Source organism: Rhinolophus sinicus, chromosome 16 (assembly GCF_057876585.1).
Source record: "Rhinolophus sinicus isolate RSI-liver-muscle chromosome 16, RSI-T2T, whole genome shotgun sequence".
Taxonomy (NCBI): domain Eukaryota; kingdom Metazoa; phylum Chordata; class Mammalia; order Chiroptera; family Rhinolophidae; genus Rhinolophus; species Rhinolophus sinicus.
The window spans coordinates 69,908,287-69,929,228 of record NC_142516.1 but is presented as its reverse complement, the minus strand read 5'-3'; the positions used below and the strand labels follow the sequence as shown (position 1 = coordinate 69,929,228).

Genomic DNA, 20,942 nt, shown 5'->3' with positions numbered 1-20,942 from the left:
GAGATTAACAACAATAACTAACAATAAAATAGAACAAGTGAACCAATAGACTGTAATAAAAGTTATGTGAATAACTTGAGGGCCCTCATTAAGTAAAGTAAGGGTGACCTGAACACGAGCACGGCAATACCATGGTAGTCAATCTGACAAGTGAGGCAGCCACTCAGTGACTAATGGGCGGATAACATATGCAGCTTGGAGATGCTGGACAAAGGAATGATTCGTGTCCCCGGAGGGTGGGAGTAAAATGAGGTGATATTTCATCCACTACTCAGAACGGCGTGCAATTTAAAACTGATGAATTGTTTATTTCTGGAATTCTCCATTTAATATTTTCAGACCACAGTTGACCACGGGCAACTGAAACTGCAGAAAGGAAAACCGCGGATAAAGGGGCATTACTGTGTCTCCTGGTATTGGCCCTGTCATGGTACCAGGGAAGGGATGTGGCAGCTTGTGTGTAATAAGATGCTCATTCTGAGCTGCTGAAATGGAACCAGGATAGGGTAAGGATTAGCTAGGCTTTCCCGGGTGGAGCTGGCACAACTATTCTGCAGTATTAACTTGGAGGGGCATTTCTTATGTTGGAAGAAGGGAATGCATAGGGTTGAGTTATAGGAATTTATAAAGTGAATTAATTCAAAGTCATGAGTATTTGTCATCAGGGCACGAAGCAAAAAGACAGACAGCTGCAGAATACGGACCTACTTGCAACCACACAAGTGAGGTGAGCCAAGAGCAAAGCAGGAGTCTATGGTTTCAGTAAAGCCTGAACTGAGCAAGCACTCCCCTTGGTTGCCGTGACAATAGGACCTCTTCCCACATTTACAATGACGTTATCACGTGGAAAAGCACGTACATACCAAGTAAACAGTAAGTCAATGCAGAGCAAAACTGTCAGGGAGGAGTTTGGAAAGGGATTGTGTAACAGATAAAGGATCAGATCACAAGAGAAAGAATTGTAGTTATGTAGTAAAGAGGTGACATTCTCAGGACTTCTTGGGTTCTACTGACCTGTTGTGTAGGGTGATAGCAGTGTAAAGAATAAACTATACATGTGTGGCTTTATGTCGCCTCACCGCTTCTACCTGATGCCCTCACCGTGTGGAAGGACAACCCAGAGAAGCAGAGTGGGCAGGTCTGTAAGAGCCACGTCCAAGTGTCCATTTCCAGTCTCTCTTTGTTCCATTGGTGGAAGAGGGACAGGACAGCACAATCCTACCAGGTCCGCAGCACATGTCTCCATGAGTTTTTATTAGGATGGCCTTTTGCCCCCCCACCCCAATTTAGTCCCCAAATTACTTAGGCCTTCAGCTTGTAAGATGGATTGTTTTAAGAAACAGTCCTACAAAATTCGTGAATGAGCCTCTCACATTTTTTTCCCAACATTCATTTTAGCACCTACTATGTGGAGGGCCAGGTGATCCAGCAGTAAACAAGATACGCAGAGTCTCACAGAGCTTATATTCTAGCAAGGGCAAACTGTTAGGAAGCAAATAAACAGCCAAACAATGCCTTACGATCATGATGAGTCCCCTAAGGATAAGCTCAAGACACTATAAAAACAGGAGACTCTGACCTGGTATTGGGTCTGAAAAGGCTTCCCTGAGGGAGTTAACAGTTAGGCTTATACCTTCAGGTTTATCTGGAGTTAGCCAAGCAAACAGAAGGAAAAGCATGCCAAGCAAAGAGACAGCATGTGGGAAAGATCCTTAGGCAAGAATGGATGGCACCCTTGAGGGGCTGGAAGAGTACCAGTGTGGTGGGGCCCCCACAAGGGAGGCGGCATGTGGCACAGATTCAGCAGAAGAGTTCAGCAGGGGCCAGATCCCACAGAAAAAGAACCTGTCTGATTCCAATGTCAAGAACAGGTGTCCATCCCATCAGAAAGAGCACCTCAACAATAATTTCAATTGAAAGAGGGAACGTTAGTTGATATTGCTTTAATATCATGGAGAGCAATATCAGTGATCGTGTCCATTTGATTTCTTGCCTTTATTGCTGATCATATGAGTCATTTTATGAGAAATATAGAGTTAATCATATCTATACCACAATCCTCTGTTGACTAACTATTGGATAATTTTCTCCATCTGTATGTGAGGTAAAAGATGGGTTTCGCTGTAAAAATGTTTTAAGCAAAACAAATATTATATTTCATAAAGAATGTAGGTCTTAAAACCTCCCAAAAGGAGAATTTCATAAAACTTTTCCTAAGGAATTATAGTTAAGATAGCCCATGAACCAGAACTTTCAGGGCCTGTCGGTTGAATTTTGATATCTCTGATTAGTTTTTAAACAGACATTTTGATTTCAGTTATCCAAAAGAACATACAATGCTGTAATGCTTTGAAAACCCAAAGTGTGTTCTCATTTTACTATTAATGATATTAATGGTTCTCTAAAGTCCAGAAGAATTATCAGGGGATCACTTCGTAAGTTATATAAATGTCTAAACACTATACTGTCCACCTGAAACTAATATAATACTGAAAGTCAATTGAATTTTTTAAATTAAAAATAAAGTAAGATAAAATCCAGGGACCAATAATTCACATTATTTCATGAAAACATAGTTTTTAATTTTCAAAGAAAATCTTATAATGGTTTATTTTTTAAAAACCGAAAACCGTCAAAGCACCGAAGATAAAATAGACACCAAACTGAGTCACAAAGCTTTTGGAAACTCCTCCCCAGCATTCTGAGCTCCATCTGGCATTGATGTCATAATGTCCTAAGTAGTTATAGGACCCGCTGGCCAACAGAAAGGAAACTCTGAGGAGACACAGTAAATTACTGGATAAATCACATCATCCCAATGAATTTTATGTTGTGTGTTTTTTTATATGGGGTTTTTTCCTCAGAGATTGGTGACGTGGCTCCCAACAATGAAGGTGAGTAAGCATTTCAAGCTTTCACAAAAATAACAGATAAGAAAATGACCCATTATCCTAGAAAATTGGAATGTGGAAATTTTCTATGGAATGATACAAAGTTTATTATTGGAAGTATGGTATAATTTAGAATATAAATCTCTGCCTCAAATACTTTGTGTGTGGGGGGGGGAATACAATTAGAAAAAGAAAGTAGTAAAAGGAATCAACATATTTTTGGTTTTTTTCAGAGTCTGATACAATTGAAGAAAATAAACAGGAAGAAATTAAGGATAATACACCTGCTAATGAGAAAAATGGGAATTATTATAAAGATATAAAACAATGCAAGTATTAAGTATTTAAAGTTAATAGCAATACATAAATATACAAAAGCTGATTATATTGGTTTGATTTAACTTTTTAAAATTCTTATTTTCAAAAAATCATTTTATTTCCTACTTCTTAAATCCTAATTCACCTTATAGACATTTCATTGTGTAAAATGACATACTTATTTCCTGTAACTTTTTCATGAGACGTTGTGAAGTTTAACAAGGTTCTCTTGGTAATTGCCTATAATCAACATAGGGTGCATTGTAGCATTATGGTTATTTGTGCACATGAGTAACAATTAACTTAATTCTCAGGTGAGTTAACCAAAATTTATTTGGAGATGTGTGTGAGTTTCTTAGGGCTGCTGGAACAAAGTACCACAAAGTGGGTGGCTCAAAGCAAAACTAATTTGTTCTCTCACAGTTCTGGAAGCCAACAATCCAAAATTAAAGTTTTGACTATGCCATGCTCTCTCCAAAGCCTTTAGGGGAGGATCTTTCTGTGCCTCTTCCAGCTTCTGATAGACCCAGGCATTCATTGGCTTGTAGCAGCAGAACTCTAGTCTCTGCCACCTTCGTCTCATGGCATCCTTCCTGGGTCTCTGTGCCCTAATTTCCCTCTTCTCATAAAGAACACCATTCAGATTGGATTAGGAGTCCACCTTACTCCAGTGTGACTTCATCTTAACTAATTATATCTATTTCCAAATTAGGTTGAATGTTGAGGTTCTGGAGGTTTGGACTTCAACATATCTTTTTGGGGGCATGCAGGACAAAATTCAACCCATAGCAAGATGACTTTGAGATGTTTGAAATGTCCATTAAACTTTAGTTTATTCACCATTCTTCACATGGGCTTTCTCTCCATGTCCATATAAGATCCATCATTCTAAAATGTGAAAAGTTCATAAGAAACTTTTGTTAAAAATTCTTTTCAATTAAGATTAAATCTAATTCTGGAGTCTTTGTTAACATTAAACAGAGAAAAAATAGAAATACAATCAAGTTATATACATATACACTCAAGTATTTAAAAAACTGTAATATATAAATTGTATTTCTTTTTTTTTTTTTTTTTTTTTTTGATGAAATGTTATCCATTTTTTATAGGGGAAAAAAATCCCTGATGCTCAGAGAGGTCAATTGCCAAATTTCATAGCCATCAAGAAACAGAATCTGTTGTGAGGGGTGAAATGTCTAACTATTGCATTGTTTTGTACACCTGACACTAAAAAAAAAAAAAAAAGAAACAGAATCTGGAGTGATGTCTAATCTATCCACCACCAGGCTGCCTCTACTGTGTGTGAAATGAGGCAATAATTTCTTTTTCAGGATGTACTTCTATTTTGAATTACCCAGAGGGTAAATACATCAAAAGCTTGATGATTACTTTAATTAAAAGAAAAATAATCTTCCTTATACACACACTCACACACACACACACACACACACACACACAGGCATTTATATAAAAACAAAAAAGGGATCATACTAAAGAATTGTATTATGACTTATTTTTCTCATTTAACAACTCTGGAGTTCTTTTCTCATCTACCTCATTATTTTTAATGGATACATAATATTGCTTAGAATGATGTTCCATAATTTCTCACTATCTTTTAAAGAATTAGATGATGGGCAGTTTTCCTTTGTACGGTCTTCTCGTGTACCCTTGGGTCTTCCTCTCTTTGGATGGATTCCAAATACTGGAATTGTTGAGTAAAGGGTGAATCTTTAAAAATATTGATAGTAACCATCAATTGCCCTCCAAAAAGTATCTACCAATTTACATTCCCCACAAATGCTCCACAATCTCACCTACAATGAATAGTATTCATCATATTTTGTGCCTAAGTGAGAAATTTTCATTACTCTTTTAATTTTAATTCTGATTACTGTGAAGTTGAGTATTTTTCTCTGAATTTATTGGGCATTTAATTTCTACTTCTGTGATTTGTATGGTCTTATCCTTGGCTTACTTTCCTATTAGACCGGTATTTTCATTTATTTGTAGGGGCTTCTTTTAATATTTAGTATGTTAATATTTTCTCTGTGGTAAAAGTAACAAGTATTTTCTCCCAGGCTGTTGCTTATCTTTAAACCTATTTAGGTATCTTAATCACAGAGAAATTTAAAAATTTTATAAAATCAATTTTTGAGTAATTCCTTTACGATTTCTGCATTTTGTGTGTTTCTTAGATAGGCCTTATCCAATTCAAGATATTAAATTATTTTCCTAGCTTTTAAAAATAGTTTCATGTTTTTTGTTTTTAACTCTTAGGTCTTAAGTTCAATTATTGTTGTATATGTCATAAAATACGCTTAAAACGTTATGTTTTTCAAGGAAGCTCACCAAGTGTCTAATAACAATTCCCTACTGATGTGAAACTCAGATTTAATATAATCTAAATTCTAATTCAAAATTTAGTTCATTGCTGTCTTTTTGTTGTTTCTGTCTTTCCCTGCAAAAATACCAGTGTTTTAATTTTTATACTTTCATAACATATAAATGTTGGGCTGTGACTTCCTTTCTTGTCCTCCATAGATCTAGCTCAGAAATTTTTCAAAAATTATGATATGTTAACAGCACTGTTTTGTGTGTGTGTGTGTGTGTGTGTGTGTGTGTGTGTGTATACGTACGTATTAAACACATATACATTCATGTGTATATAAAGTTTTCTGTCATTTCATGAGATTTTGGAAAGAGGAGACATGTGTATGTTCGTTCTGCCATCTTGATCTAATTTACTTTGATTCTGATTAGGTAGATATGTCCATTAATTTTGAATTACAACCAACCGCACTGACAACTCTTAAGATCAGAGTTCTTTATGTGCATATGTAAATGTGAATGTATATGGAAGACCTTTATTGTTGTTGAAGCATATGCTTCTTAAGCTGAACTGTTCTAAAGTCTAACAGAAGATTCAAGGGCAAATGAATGCTTCTTACTTGACTTTTGTAGTGTCAATACAAACAGTGATAATATTACACATCTATAATACAAATCTACTTCAGCACCTATTATGCACTTAAATATTTTTTTCTATAAATTCCTCTGTAATTTCTTCTCAGAAAGAGTAATTTAGCAAAAAGAAACTAGTTTACCTTTTTTCCCCATGAATTTTGAACCTATTCCTTATTTTGCCTCACTTCCTTATTTTGTAGATGAAGAATGTCTCAAATGTTTTATTCTTTTTTTTTGCAATTAGTGCATATGTTTTAAGAAAAAAAAATCAGATGCAGAAAAATGTAAAGGAACAAGAAGTGACTTAGCTAGCTGCTGAAAACTTTGATTTTATGTTTTTAGATGTGTTCACAGCACAAAATCCAAATGGCACCCAGTCTGAAATATCCGTGAGAGCAACAACTGATCTGAATTTTGCTCTAAGAAACTGTAAGTACTGAAAAGCACTGTTGCAAATATGAAGCGCCCTTAAAGCAAGACTTGAAAACAGTGCTAAAGAGTATTGGATAGAAAAAGGTCTTAGTGGAGCTATCAGAAGTCTTGGTTCCTACATAAGGAGACTCTATGTCTATTGCACTGATAAATTCAGAAGGCAAGGAGGGTCTCACATTTCTTAGCCTCATATTTTTGGTTTGCATGGAAATAAAAATTAAATAACTAAATTTAGGACTCTAAAAAATTACGTCTTTCTTAGACCCACATTTTTATTCCTTTCTGCTTTACACCTTCAGCTTCAAATGCTTCTTATTTACTTTTTTGCATCTTTCCAACAAGCATAACTATTTCATAGATAAAAGTGTTGCCAGCGTGTGACTTTGGAGGCCACTAAAAGTCTCCAAAGTACATATAACACACCTTTCACCTTGACATGTCAACAGCTCATATATATGAAACACACAAGCATAAAACAAGACAAGGAAAAGAAGATGAAAGTCAATAGGAAAAAATGTTTGTGACTTTGGCAATTTCAATATTGGTAAAAGCCAGACTCAGTAATACCAAATTATTAATAAAGTTACTTGATAATAATGGAATATTTTGAGCAATTTCCACCCTTGGGACATAAATGAGATAGGGGCTTTTCAAGGACATACATTGTTAGACAAATGACTCATGGGAATTTTGCTTGTACATGCAAAAAACATCTTGAGTTGTTTGGGACAAGACACAGAGTCTGTTTAAGAAAACAGAGCAGGTACGTCAAATTCCCTTAGGAGATAGATTATTGAGGGCCCATTATTGAGGACCCATGGAAGGGATATCAAAACCCTAACTTCTGTTACCACAATTCAGGTCCCCAAAGGATTGTCAAAGAAAGTTGGATTGGAATAAATGGTTGCTATTTTAAATTGGGCTCTGAGAGAGGGTGACACGCTGACATGGATGGGACATTGTATAAGAAGGAGCGAGCCTCTGAAGGAGATTAAAATCTCCGGAATAATTTTGACTAAATTCTGTTAGTCCCTAAAGTTCTGAGGGCAAGGTGGGTAGCTGAGGCAATCCACTTTTCTAAGTAAGTAAGAGAGTTTCACAGCAGAATTTAAGGATTACTTACCAATTGTTCCAGTCCTGCCGGAATCAGTGTCAACTCTGGAAACAGATTCTCTTTTTCACCCTTTTTTGCCAACAAGATACCTGCAGTGGTGCTGTTTGTAGGCCCAGGCTGAATTCATTCTGCCTCTCAGGAGGACCCCCACTACGGTGGGATTGCCTGGGTTGCATGTGGAACGTTACTGGCTCCTGCATTTGGCAATGATAAGTGAAATTCCAGGCCGACTTCGTGGTGGGAAATACAGTTCTCCAGTCATAATTGTCCCCAAATACACTCTTCCCAACATACATCCAGAAGGACACATTATAGAGTGAGATATGTTCTAAATCAGGCCTTCCAATCCTTGATTTGTAGCCCCACATCTTTATATCCAAAACTCTGTTTTGAGTATTAAGCGTGCATATGTTTCCAATTTACAAGGCCACTGATGCTGCCTCCCTTTTCTTGTCATTAAACCGACCAGCATCCAAGCTGTGCTGGCCTGATAGTATCCCTTCAAGGTCTGTGCAGGAACCATCTGAAACAATGTATCTAATCCAATAGATCTTCCTTACCCCTGAGGGAAGCTTGTGGCCCCATGCTCCCAGCTTTTCTTCTGTCTTGCAAAGCACAGGCGTATGAACCCTACCCGAGGCAACCCATTATCACAAAAACTTTATTCTTTCTTGCCCTTCCTTTAAATTATCTCAAAAAAATTGTCAGTATTTTTCTCTTTGGTTTTTTCCTCTCTCCCTTTCTTTGTTCCATGTTTTTTAGCTTAAAAATATACATAATCACAGATGTTGAGTCAATATTTTTAAATGCTGATAATGCATTATCCCTTTTCCTAGATAAACTCATCAATGAAACAACTGTATCACCTCCTGGAAAACCCAGTGAAGAATATCCTAAAGAACCCTCTGAAAAATCTTTACAAAGTATTAAAGTTACTACACTGTAGTCATACCTGGAGCATATCATTATATGAGTAAAATTTTGTTTCACTACTCTGAGTATTTCAAAAAGTAATAGCATGCTTAAAGAATTTGTACTGCTACAATTTAAAGTCACTGTAAAATCTTTTAACGGTGAAAATCTAAGTCAACTTTCAGATGTATCTGGCAAGGGGTAGGAAATGAGCTCTTTTCAAAATGCAATTTTATTTTATAAAATGTATTACCTTTATATAAATATATAAATGTATATTTGTATTTATTATAATACGTAAATATATATAAATATAAATTTATATTTACATAAATATTTACTACATTTTAATAAGTCCATAAAAATTTCTACCTGCTTGAAGAATAAACTTTTTCCTCTGCACAGAGTCAATTATTAGTGTTTCCTAAGATTATTTGGGGTGGGGAGGGTTGGTAGTGAAAGGTTGCAAAATCGAAATCATCGTTTTATTTTCCTGCCAAGAATATTGTTCCTTATAAAATATTTGTGAAACCATAACAATGCAGGATGTCTCTCCTCTAAGGTCTTGAATGGGTGGTTTAATTGAAGACAGTGGACCTGTCATTACATGAAACCCTATTTTCTCCAGTTCATGCAATCCAAGTATGTTCCTAATATGATTACTCTGAATTCATTTGCATCTGCAACACTACTAAAAATAAAATCCTTATTCACTTTTTTGATCTATTTCAAAATAGAAATCTGATCATCGTGGTATTTTTCTTCTTCTATGTCTTTAGTAATTGACACTAAAGTTTTAGTTTACTACAAGTCAGTGAAGAAGAAAATACTAAAGAACCCTCTGACCAAAGTATTCAAAGTATTACAGTTACAACTCTATAGTCATACCTGGAGTATATCATTTTATGAATAAAATTTTAAGTTTCACTACTTAAATGTGGGGTCGTAGTCTAACTTCTTAACCAGGCATTCAAGTCTGAAATGATCTGACCATTGAAGAACTTTCCAGCCTCATGTCTGGCCACATGCCCCATCCACATTTTTCACTCCAGACGATGTGAAGCTCCAAGAGCTTAAGGAACCTGCTCACGATTCTCAGTTTGCTCACAGTGGAATCACCACTCCCTCGCCTCTTTGCCTGGCAAACAATTTCTAGTCCTCCAAGCCTATACTGAAGCATCATCTCCCTTTCAAAGGGTTTCCAGCTTTTGCAAGTTGCATTTGGTCCCTCTGTTCATACCGCCTGTGCATTTCCTATAAAACCCTCCTTATCCTACAACATAATTAACAGTGATTGTCTGCTTTCGAAATCAAGTATGTGTTCCTTGAGCATTAAGACGTGTGTCTTGTTCATTTCTGAAACTTTAGTGTCAACCACAGCGTCTGGCACATGGTAGGTGCTCAAGCTCTAACTGCTAAATGATTAAACTAATAAACAATTGAATGAATGTTCTACCACAAATATACTAAAGCCAAATTACCTTATTTTGTTATCTTGTTCTATTTTGTTTTTTAAACAGAATCAACTCAGGGTCCAAATGAGCCTGCATTTTGGACAATGTTAGCTAAAGGTAAACTCATAGTAGGTAGCCAGGAAAATGTTTTGTTTTTCTAAAGTCTTATGTAAGAAAGCCAAGGTCGGTGTAAATAGTTCTAATACTGAGAATTAATGTTAACCTTTTGCTGCCACCATCACATGTAATAACAAATGCAAGGCAAACCCAGAAAGTGAATCAAGTGTCACACATTTTCTGATTCTCCTCCCAAAAGTTTTATTCTTCTACGAATGTTGCAATCTAATCATTCAATTTTATTTTTGATTAAAAATTTTAAATAAGTCTCTTGCCCAATACAGTCCCTCTTTGTGTCGGAAACAATATGCATGTTAGCACATGGAGATGCCTGAATAAATGCAAAATACATATCAAAATATGAGCATGCATAAAATTAATGTACATACCATAAATGCATAAGCATGCATTTAAATGTAATGTGCATATCATATACCAGGGGTGCCACAAAAAATATATACACATGACTTGTATTTATCTTTTGTTATCGGTGTATGTTGAGTATTACAATTTTAATACAGTTTTTTGCTTTCTTAAAATGTGTATACATTTTTTGGCACCCTTTCTGTGTGTATGCATGTATAAATGTAATATGTATATCATATAAAGATGCACACATGTATAAATGTGATATCACACACCTATATGCATGCATTATAAATGTGAAATACATATCATATTCAGTCCATCTTCATTATTTGCAGATTCTGTATTTGATAATTTATCGACATCTAAAATTTATCTGTAACCCTCCCCCTCCAAAATCACTACTTGCAGCACTTTAGCAGTCCTTTGCAGACATGCTCAGAGCAGCAAAAAATTTTAATTGCCAGTTGCTCACATTTCCAGCTAAGGTAGAACAAGGCAACAGCCTGCCTTCTTTTTTCAGTTCTCATACTGTAAATAAGTGTCCTTTTCATGGTCTAGTTAGTGCCATGTGGATTTTGTGCTTTCTGTTGGTGGCCCCCAAGGGTAGTATTAAAATGCTGGCTAGTGTTGCACAGCCCGAGACTGTGGGGTACCTTATGGAGAAAACGTGTGTGTTAGATAAACTTCTTTTAGTCAGGAGTTACAGCGCTGTTGACTCTGAGTTCAATGTAATGAATCAGCCAGATGCGCTGAAATAGAGTGTCTTTAAACAGAAACACATAAAACAAGCTTTTGTAGTGATTGGTTGATGGAAATGCTGTGACCAGAGGCTCACAGGAACAAAACCCTGTGTTTGCCCTGGGAGCAGCGGCTCAGTATTCACTAATTCAGGGTTTGTGTGACTTTATAGAAAATAACTACCATGAACAATGAGAACAAACTGTAAATCACACACACACAATTTCAGTAAGTGAATTTTGTTTACCATAACACCAATTTGTTATTTTAACAGCTATAAATGGAACACCAACTGGTGATATTGGAGAAGAAAAAGATCAATTATTTCACCCAATTCCAAGTAAGAACAAAATACTTCAATTAAATGAATATATAAATACTTGCCCATGTTTTAGTGTCTGCATGGTGGTACTGTTTCCCCTAGTAAAGGTGTAGTGTACGTGGCGGCTACCATCCCATCAGAGAGGACATTCACTGTTTTAGGAAAGCCTTGGTTCCTAAGCATTGTTCTCATTACCACAGTGCAGGGGACTATTTCCATTCGCCTGTTTTGTAACTTCTCTTCCCGAAACAGATAAACCAAACAGGGTAGTAGGCAGGTGAATAATATATAGAATGCAGTATTCTTTTTTAATTGGTAGACTTTATTTGTAGAGCAGTTTTGGGCTTACAGGGGAATTGAGTAGGAAGTACAGAGAGTTCTCAAATATTCTCTCTGCTCAGTTTCCTCTCTAACTAAAACCTGCATTGGTGTGGTGCAGTTTTCATCATTTGTGAGCTAATATTGATACATTATTATTGACTAAAGTCAACAGTTTACATTAGGGTCCACTCTTTGTGTTGTACAGTCTATGGGTTTTGACAAATGCATAACGTCACGTGTCCACCACGTCAATGCAGTATCATACAGTATCATACAGAATAGTTTCAATGCAGTATCATACAGAATGCAGTATCATACAGAATAGTTTCACGGCCTTAAACATCCCCTGTCCTCCATCTGTCCATTCCTCTCTCACCCCAGCTCCTGGAAACCACTGATCTTTTCACTATTGCTATAGTTTTGCCTTTTCCAGAACATCATATAATTGGAAATATATGGTATTTAGCCTTTTCAAACTGTCTTCTTTCGCTTAGTAATAGGCACTTAAGATTCCTCCGTATATTTTCATGACTTGATGGTTCATTTTTTCCCATCACCAAATAATATCCCATTGTGTGGATGCACCAGTTTGTTTATCCATCCACCTACTGAAGGACATCCCGGTTGCTTCCAAGTTTTTGGCAATATGAATAAAGCTGCTGCTAATAAACACCCATGTGTAGGTTTTTGTGTGGACATAGGTTTTCAACTTATTTGGGTCTATACCAAAGATCGTGATTGCTGGATTGTGTGGTAAGACTATGGTTAGCTTTGTAAGAAACCGCCAAATTGTCTACCAAAGTGGCTGCACCATTTTGCATTCTCACCAATAGTGAATGAGAGAATTCCTGTTGCTGAATGCAATAGTTTTCATTAATGGATTAATTATGTTTATCTGAGTACAAGAACTCCTGGTTTGAATGGAAAATTCGTGACAAGGTAATATATTAATGTCCCCCAAACCTCTGTCCTACAAATAAACCGTTGAAAAAGAAAGAAACTCTCGTAATGGATCTAGGTCCTGTCACATCAGCTCTGCATTGTATTATTTGACAAGTAAAGCCACTTGCCTTGCAGTGCTTCAAGAAAATGGAGTCTTCTACATATAGAAGAGCTATATGTAGGAATGACAAATGCTGGGCCACTTGAGAAATATTTTCTCTTTTCAAGTAATGAAATGGAGCATGACTAATTTTCTATGATGTATGGAGAACGTAGTATTAAATATGTCAGGTGCTTTAAAACATACAGTATTATGTTAGTCCTCACAGCAACTCAATGAAGTTGGTATTATCTCCATTTTACAGATGAGAAAACTGAGGCTTAGAGAGGAATCCTGCCCAAACTTGTAATTTAGCTTTTCTGTAATTTCCAGTGGTTAGGAATTCCAAACCCTTCTCTAGTTTTGACCATCACCTTGATAAACAAAATGTACTATAAGCACACCTCTTTACAAAAACCCTTTTAGGGAGTAGCAAAGCAATTCAGAAGCACAGCCCATTTTAACATAATTTGTTTCATTATTCCTAAAATAATCTGCCTCAAAGTCAAGATATCAGTCTTTGACAATTGTACACATTTCACTCCACTTGGCTTAAGATTGCACTTTGAGACAATTACAATTTTATAAATCAGAGAATATGGACATGGGAGCTTGTCACTAATTACCTAGAAAATAGTGGAACTTTGGAGAGGATGTTTGGACCAGAAGAAATATCAACATGGTCATTTAAAGTCACCATTAAATACAGGTGTATTGTGTCAGTCATATATTCAGAAAAAATATGAAATTTGGCACTGAGGATATATTTTCATTAATATGAGTTCTGACAATTAAGTTCGCCAGCTTTGCTGCAATGATGTTGCTAAACTTCTTTGATGTCAGAGGGATTATTCATTATGAATTTGTACAAACAGTTCACCAAGTTTACTATTTGGAAGCGTTGAAAAGTCTGCATGAAAAAGTTAGACGACCTGAACTTTTCGCCAACAATCCATGGCTCTTGCATCACGACAATGCACCAGCTCACACAGCACTGTCTGTGAGGGAGTTTTTAGCCAGTAAACAAATAACTGTATTGGAACACCCTCCCTACTCACCTGATCTGGCCCCAGTGACTTCTTTCTTTACCTGAAGATAAAGGAAATATTAAAATGAAGACATTTTGATGACATTCAGGATATCAAATGTAATACGACGACACTCTGATAGCCATTCCAGAAAAAGAGTTCCAAAATTGCTTTGATGGGTGGACTAGGTGCTGGCATCGGTACGTAGCTTCGTAAGGGGAGTACTTCAGGTGTGACCGTAGTGATATTCAGCAATGAGATATATAGCACTTTTTCTAGGATGAGTTAGCGAACTTAATTGTCAGACCTTGTAAATTTAGTAAAAAGACTTTTGACTCTGGATCCAGACATGATTTTTATTACATAATTTATTTTATAAAGTTAAATAAGTTCCCATTTCCTTCTTTAACATCAAGTATGGTAGGTCTGATCTCACTAATAAAATAGCGCCTGGTACACCATTTTTTTAACAGAAAAATCAATGCATGTCCTAACAGAAGTGTGTCTTTCTGTTTTGAAGGATGAATCCCTTGTGTGTAAATTCGTCACATTTTTTAATAGTAATCTCTTTAGAGTTTTGAACTGGTTTTTATTAGTCAGAGAGGAAGTCTGCTACATATACATTTTAATATCTGGTAACCTGGATTGAAACCAGATTTTGCAACTTACTAGCTCTGTGCCATGGGCAGATTCATCAACTTCTGTGATCCTGTAAAGTGGAGCTAGGGACAGCTGCTCCAGGATTGCTGTGAAGGTTAAATGGATAAAGTTAAGAGCACTTGGCCTTAGGGAGTAGCCTATAGCCTTCTCCTTTGCATTGCCTGAGGGTAGGGGCGTGAGCCTTAAATTTTCTCAATGGTGAAAGGCTTCTCTGCAGATGCTTTGCAATCCTCACTCCTCCAAAAAAACATGCTGAATGCAGTTACTCTTTCCCATTGCATTTTCTTTCTTTCCTCTCAGGTTCTGATTTGAATGCTACAAATGAAAACAACCAAGCAGAGCTGCAGGATGTCAAGTTAAAGTTAATGCTGGGCATCTCATTGCTGACCCTCCTCCTTTTTGTCATCTTCTTGGCAGTATCTAGCTCCTTGCTGTACAAACTGAAGACTAAGTAAGTCTGCAGACCTCTGGAGTCTCTATAACATATACGAATCTCTCACCCTCCTCTCTAATAGATTGTTAGGAAAACATGACTCCTTCATTTATCCAGAAGGTATTCAGTTGGCTCCATTTCCCCTATTCAGAAAGAAGCATGGGTTGTCTCTCAGGGAATATCCTACTTGAACATTTATGTCCCCCAATATTTTAAATAGTCATCTAGAAATAGAAATCACCCTAGTCAACTGGAAAGGCTATACAGAATCTAGCTATGCATCCTTTTTTGATAGCCTTGGAACAAAAGAGCTATGAACTCTATTCTAAATAGCATATCTGCTTAGGGTCTAACATTTTTTTTATTAGTTTCAGGTGTACAAATCAACATAATAGACATTTACAAAATGATAACCCCCCCTCCTGCAAGCTACTACCCCTCTGACATCTTATACAGCTGTTACAATACCATTGACTATCTTCCTTATGCTATAATCCACCTCCCGTGACCATATATGTGTATTTTTTCTTACATTTTTCATTCATTTATATAGTGTTATATCAAGTATCAATATATTGGACAGAATTCATACACTTTTAATTTTTGTGATGCTTTTTTGAGTTGAGCTTCAAAAGAGTTGATTTAAAACAACTCTTGATATATGTTTTCTTTTTTCAGTTATAAAATGAAAGATGAGAGTGAATACTCCATCAACCCAGAGCTTGCAACTCTGTCTTACTTTCAACCATCAGAAGGCATATCAGACACATCTTTTTCTAAGAGTGCCGACAGCAGCACATTTTGGGCCTCCGCTTCTTCAGAAGTGAGAAAATCAGACATAAGGTCAAAATCTAGAATGACGGACATGATTTCCACAGCCTCAGATGATGACATGGGCTTGAATGACGAGCAAAACTTACTTCAGAATGAGGAAGCTGGTGTTGATGAAGAGACTTAAATTTTTGTCATGAAAAAAGTATCTTTCTTTGTGACTCACATTAATGTCACGATTTGGAAACTGCTGAGATTTAAATTTTCTGGTATCTTAAAAGGAAGACGGACACATTCAATAAAATTCTCAGCTATAAAAATTATTTAATGCAAAAAATACAAGGAAATAATTTAAGGTGTGGAGAATTCATCGAGTAAAAATAATACTGGAAAATGACATATGAAAAGTATTCACTCTAGGCTGGTTCATTTTTAAATGAGGACATAAATATCTATTTACCTAACCTGGTGGCATTTTGAGGACTTCCAGGGTAATCATCACAATCTATGCCCCTCCCCACCACCAAAGCAAAAAGAACATCCCTGTTCATGTTTTACTGGTAAAACAGTTGTGCCATGTCAAGAGATGAAACTAAATTAATATTAGAGACACCTAGCATTCTTGAATTGTTTAAAAGTCATCGGGGCTGCTCTCACAGGATAAACAATAAGGGGGAAAAAGGTGTTGTTTTTTGTGTGTGTGTTTTTCTTTTTCAATTTCCAAAGTATCCATAACCATTTGAAATAACATGGTGTTCCAGAAAAAGAGAAAGGAAGAAGGGGTCCTAGCACATAATTTCTTAGAGGGTGATTCATGGATGTTGGAGCTGACGGGCCCTTCCTTCTCACTTCCCCTAAGCATCCAGGCTCATTATGCTCCATTGGAAGAAAAGCAAAGCATCTCAAAGACCAATTCGAGTTATTAGTGACTTATGAGGCCAACACTCCCAGGAGTATTTCAATTTACAAAGAAGACCAATGGAAAGGGTTTATTTTTCCCTTTTATGAATTAGTTTCAACTGGAAAGATTTTAGGGACACGTATAAGGTCTTTTGTGGATATGTGTGGATGGGAAGAGGGGGAGAACTTGGAACAGGTTTCACTGCCCTCCTAAATTCTCACCTACTTTATGCTAGGCACTTGGGTACATCATATCATATTGAATTCTTCTACCCTATGAAAGCAAGTTTCTTTTACAGAGCAAGAAATGAAAACTCAGGTAAGTCAGATACCTTGCCTACGATCACACGTTAGAGAGAGGCAAAACTAAGATGAGTTTCCAAACTGAGGTTCTCTCCGTGATCCATAAAAGTTAATAGTCAAAATTTTAACAAAAGTCAAAGGAGGTTGTTCAGGAGCAAGGTAGGCCCCACATCCATAAGGCAGGAGGTTCCTTAACTCAGGGATTCTTTCAGCTCCTGGGGAACTGTTTTCCCTACCTCTAGCTTAGGTCTCTATGAGTCTTCTTTCCCATGGAGGACAGCTACACATTTTACACTCAGGTGTCTCTTCACCTACCATCCAGTCTCAGAATCATTCACTCACCCCTGCCCCCTTGCCTCCATTTTCTCCCCTGACTCCACCCCCCGGCCTCACCATTGGCTGGGAAAGCAATGAAGCTCCGCCTTCGCGTAGCCATGGACTATATAGGATGGCACCCTCAAGGGTGAAGAGGTGTTAGGGCAGGTACTTGCCTTCGCTGATCTTGCCAATAATTGCCGTTGTTTCTGTGCCCGTGGGGGTGGCCTTGAGCAATAGCCCATGCTACCTTCTGCAGGTTACTTTTGTTGTTTTCCATGCCCTTTTGACAGCCCCAGGGGTCGGTGCCAGCATTTGTACTGCCAGCTCAGGCACCGAGAAATGCGGTGGGAACTAAGTGAGGCAAGTGGTTGCAGCTGCTTGGAAGTGCTCCAGGTGAGAGGAGCCATGTTGACTCAGTGGGTGAGAAAGGGCTTGTGGAAAGAATGTCAGGTGGGCTTGGGGAGGGGTTGACGACCAACCATTTTCACGTTGTTTCTCCACCCAACCTTGGGAAATGCCAAGAATTTGTTTTATTGGAAATAGGTGTAAGACTCACTTTCCAATCATATAGCTTGTCTGTAGTACTAAAGTATTACAGAGTAAAAACGTTAACCATTATGGCTTTACTATGGCTAAAATGGCTGAAAGAGATATTAACTATATATATATATATATATATATATATATATATAACGTTTTATATATATAAAATTGGCTTCTCATCCTCAGTGGGCATATGTGGGGACAGAGCCAGGAGAGCGGTTTCCAGGCTCTCAGCCTCACGTGGAAAGGTGCTGGCTCAGGTAGTAAATGGCCAACTGTGATTGCATGGCCATCAGCTGTGGCTAGTTGGCCGTCAGCTGTAACCAGTGAGCCATTGGCCACTAATATAACTGCTGCGGCTACGCTAGCAGAAAATGGGGGCTAGCAAGAAGATGGTGGCTGAGCTAGCAAGAGCGGATCACAGTTAGCATGGCAGAATGTGGATTGAGGATTGCAGAGAGGCAGATTGCAGCTAGCAAGTGAGGTTGGTTGGCAGAGAGAAATGGACAGCAGGTAGCGGATAGTGTGGCTCCTGCTTCCTGTGTCTCCAACCCAGCCGCCAGTGAGACTGTAGTGGTGTGACTCCCCTATCTATGGCTCCGTGGGTGTTCCTTTTTGGCCTCACCATATCCTGCATTCTTATGTGGGGAACAGGAGCTGAGACCCCACCTGACACCCTGCACGACACATGATGCAGCAAGCAGTGTGGGTGGTCACGCTGGGTGTCATTCCGAGAGCCTGGAAACTGCTCTCTGGGGCTCTGTCCCCACAGCATAACTTGCAGAGACCACTGTAGATAACACTGTAAAGTGTAATCAGAGTATTGGGGTGGGGGAGGGACATGAAGATTGTCAGATAGTCCTCACTGGTGTCCCATTTCTTCTCCCTCCTTCCCTAGTTTAGAAGACAGCGGGGTAATACAGCCCAGGCTGGGTGTGTGTTGGGGGGAAGGGAAGCCTTATCATTTGTCCCCTGCTGATCTTCCACGCCATCACTAAGCCTGCATTTCCTGAACAGGTTGTCTGGGCCTCTAATCTGCTTCCTTTGAAAGGACATAATAAAACCCTTTTAAACCTGTCTCTCCCCCATTCTGAAACACCCTTGTATTCCCTTTCTCTGATGCCCATAAACTGTCTCTTCCCCTGCCCTGAAAGAGGGATTTTACTCTGTTTTCCTCGACTGGAACTACTTAAGGACAATTCCTACAGAGTGGCTGCTATGGACAAGAGAAAAACAAGCACTTGCCTTAGAATTAGCAAACAAGTTGTTCCACAGTCCCCAAGAGGAAATCTTTCCAGCCTCACACACCCAGGTTAACTGGCTAGTCCTTATTCTCTTTCTTTGTCCCTCCCGAAGAAGTGTTCTGGGATATGCAGAACAGTGATGGTGCGATGGGGGTCGTGTTTTAGGGGCATTTTTCACGGACCTTCTGGGTGGTCACACAGTTCCTGAAATCTGGGGAGAGGGGCATCCCAATAATGTTGGCGAAGATGGTTGGTGTGCGCTGGCTGTCCCAAGAGCAGCTCTTTCTAGAGTTGGGAGGAGAGGGTGCCACCCTGAGTAGTAACAGAGCTCTGCGTGCCACCTTGCTCTACGTGGGTGGCCTGGGAGCATGGGGCGTGGGGCGTGGGGCGTGGGGCGGGGTGAGGGTGTAGGGTGGCAGTCTCCTTGCAAGGACCAGCAGATGCCAGGTACTGGGAGCGCAGAAGCCTAGAAGGCGTGCACAGTTTTGTCGGTTGTAAGATGCACGTGGGGACAGAGTCCCAGAGAGCAGTTGCCAGGCTCTCGACCTCACATGGAAAGGTGTTGGCTCGGGTAGTAGATGGTCATCAGCTGTGACTAGTTGGCCATCAGCTGTAACCAGTTAACCATTGGTGACCCATATAACTGCCGTGGCTGAGCTAGCAAGCACGGATTGCTGTTAGCAAGTGGGGTTGGTTGGTTGGTTGGCAGAGAAGTGGACGACGGGTTGCGGATCGTGTGGCTCCTGCTTCCTGCGTCTCCAATCCAGCCGCCAGCGAGAATATAGTGGTATGACTCCTCTATCTATGGCTCCGTTGGTGTTCCTTTTTGGCCTCACCATATCCTGCGTTATTGTTCAGGGAGCGGGACCAGAGACCCTGCATGGCAATGCATGTGTGTGGCCTCGTGTGGTCTTCCCCTCTCTCCTTGTCATCCAGCATGGAATTATTATAAGGAGTTTCCTGTGTTCTGGTGAAAGGTAGTGGGGTGGGTCCCAGGTTGGGCAAGGAGTACTTACAAATCAAGAGGAGATGTTCCCAATCACCTCTAGCCTGAATGAACATTGTTAAGTGTGCTTTCAGACTTCAAAATTAGCCCTCCAAATCCAGCTTCTGATGGAACAAAAAAATTTTTTTTTAATTTGTGAGAAACAGGAAAAGTATACTTTTTTTTTTTTTTTTCAATCACACTTCCAAAGCACTTCTTAAACAGCCCTCCCTGAATCGTGGCAACCAGATAAAAGTCAGCTTTTGCCAAAGTGAAATTTCGGCTGGTTCTTCAGAGTTTACTCCCCTTTCCAAGTTGATTTAAAGAGAAATTGGGGCCAAACATTTACGTGTGGACCCTGGGATAATCCTCCTCCTGTGCCTGTACATTGCCTTCTCCCTCCCCCATCAAAATTCCATACACCTTTGTCACACACTTTTTTCAGATTTCAATAGAATTAGTTTCTTAATAGAAAATGAATGGTAAATTGAAAGGCTGTTGAGCCAGGAGAAAGCGCATTGTGTAAAGGGGAAGCATGTGTGTGTTATCAAAACACATAAGCTATCTAAAATAAATTCAGAGCTTTAAAAAGCATAAATTGAACCACATCTCACATCCGAAATCTCTTGTTTGGGAGAAGGGAGAAGTGTGTAAATTATCTCATAATTGATATAGGAAGGTGTTATCTTGGAAAGAGGGAAGAGGTGGTGATTTCCTTAGTAAAAAGTCAGGAAGGAGCTGCCAGGTGGTGTTGAACAGC

The 20,942-nt window shown here is 38.5% G+C and overlaps 1 protein-coding gene across 1 annotated transcript; it reads left to right on the top strand.

The window, feature by feature from the left end:
• The first annotated feature begins 2,888 nt into the window (after positions 1 to 2,888).
• On the top strand, positions 2,889 to 16,076 carry EQTN (equatorin). Its single transcript, XM_088793419.1, is given in 7 exon segments — positions 2,889 to 2,894; positions 3,097 to 3,220; positions 6,519 to 6,605; positions 10,155 to 10,205; positions 11,587 to 11,652; positions 14,986 to 15,157; positions 15,797 to 16,076. Coding segments are annotated over 7 exon segments (786 nt in total).
• Positions 16,077 to 20,942: the final 4,866 nt, after the last annotated feature.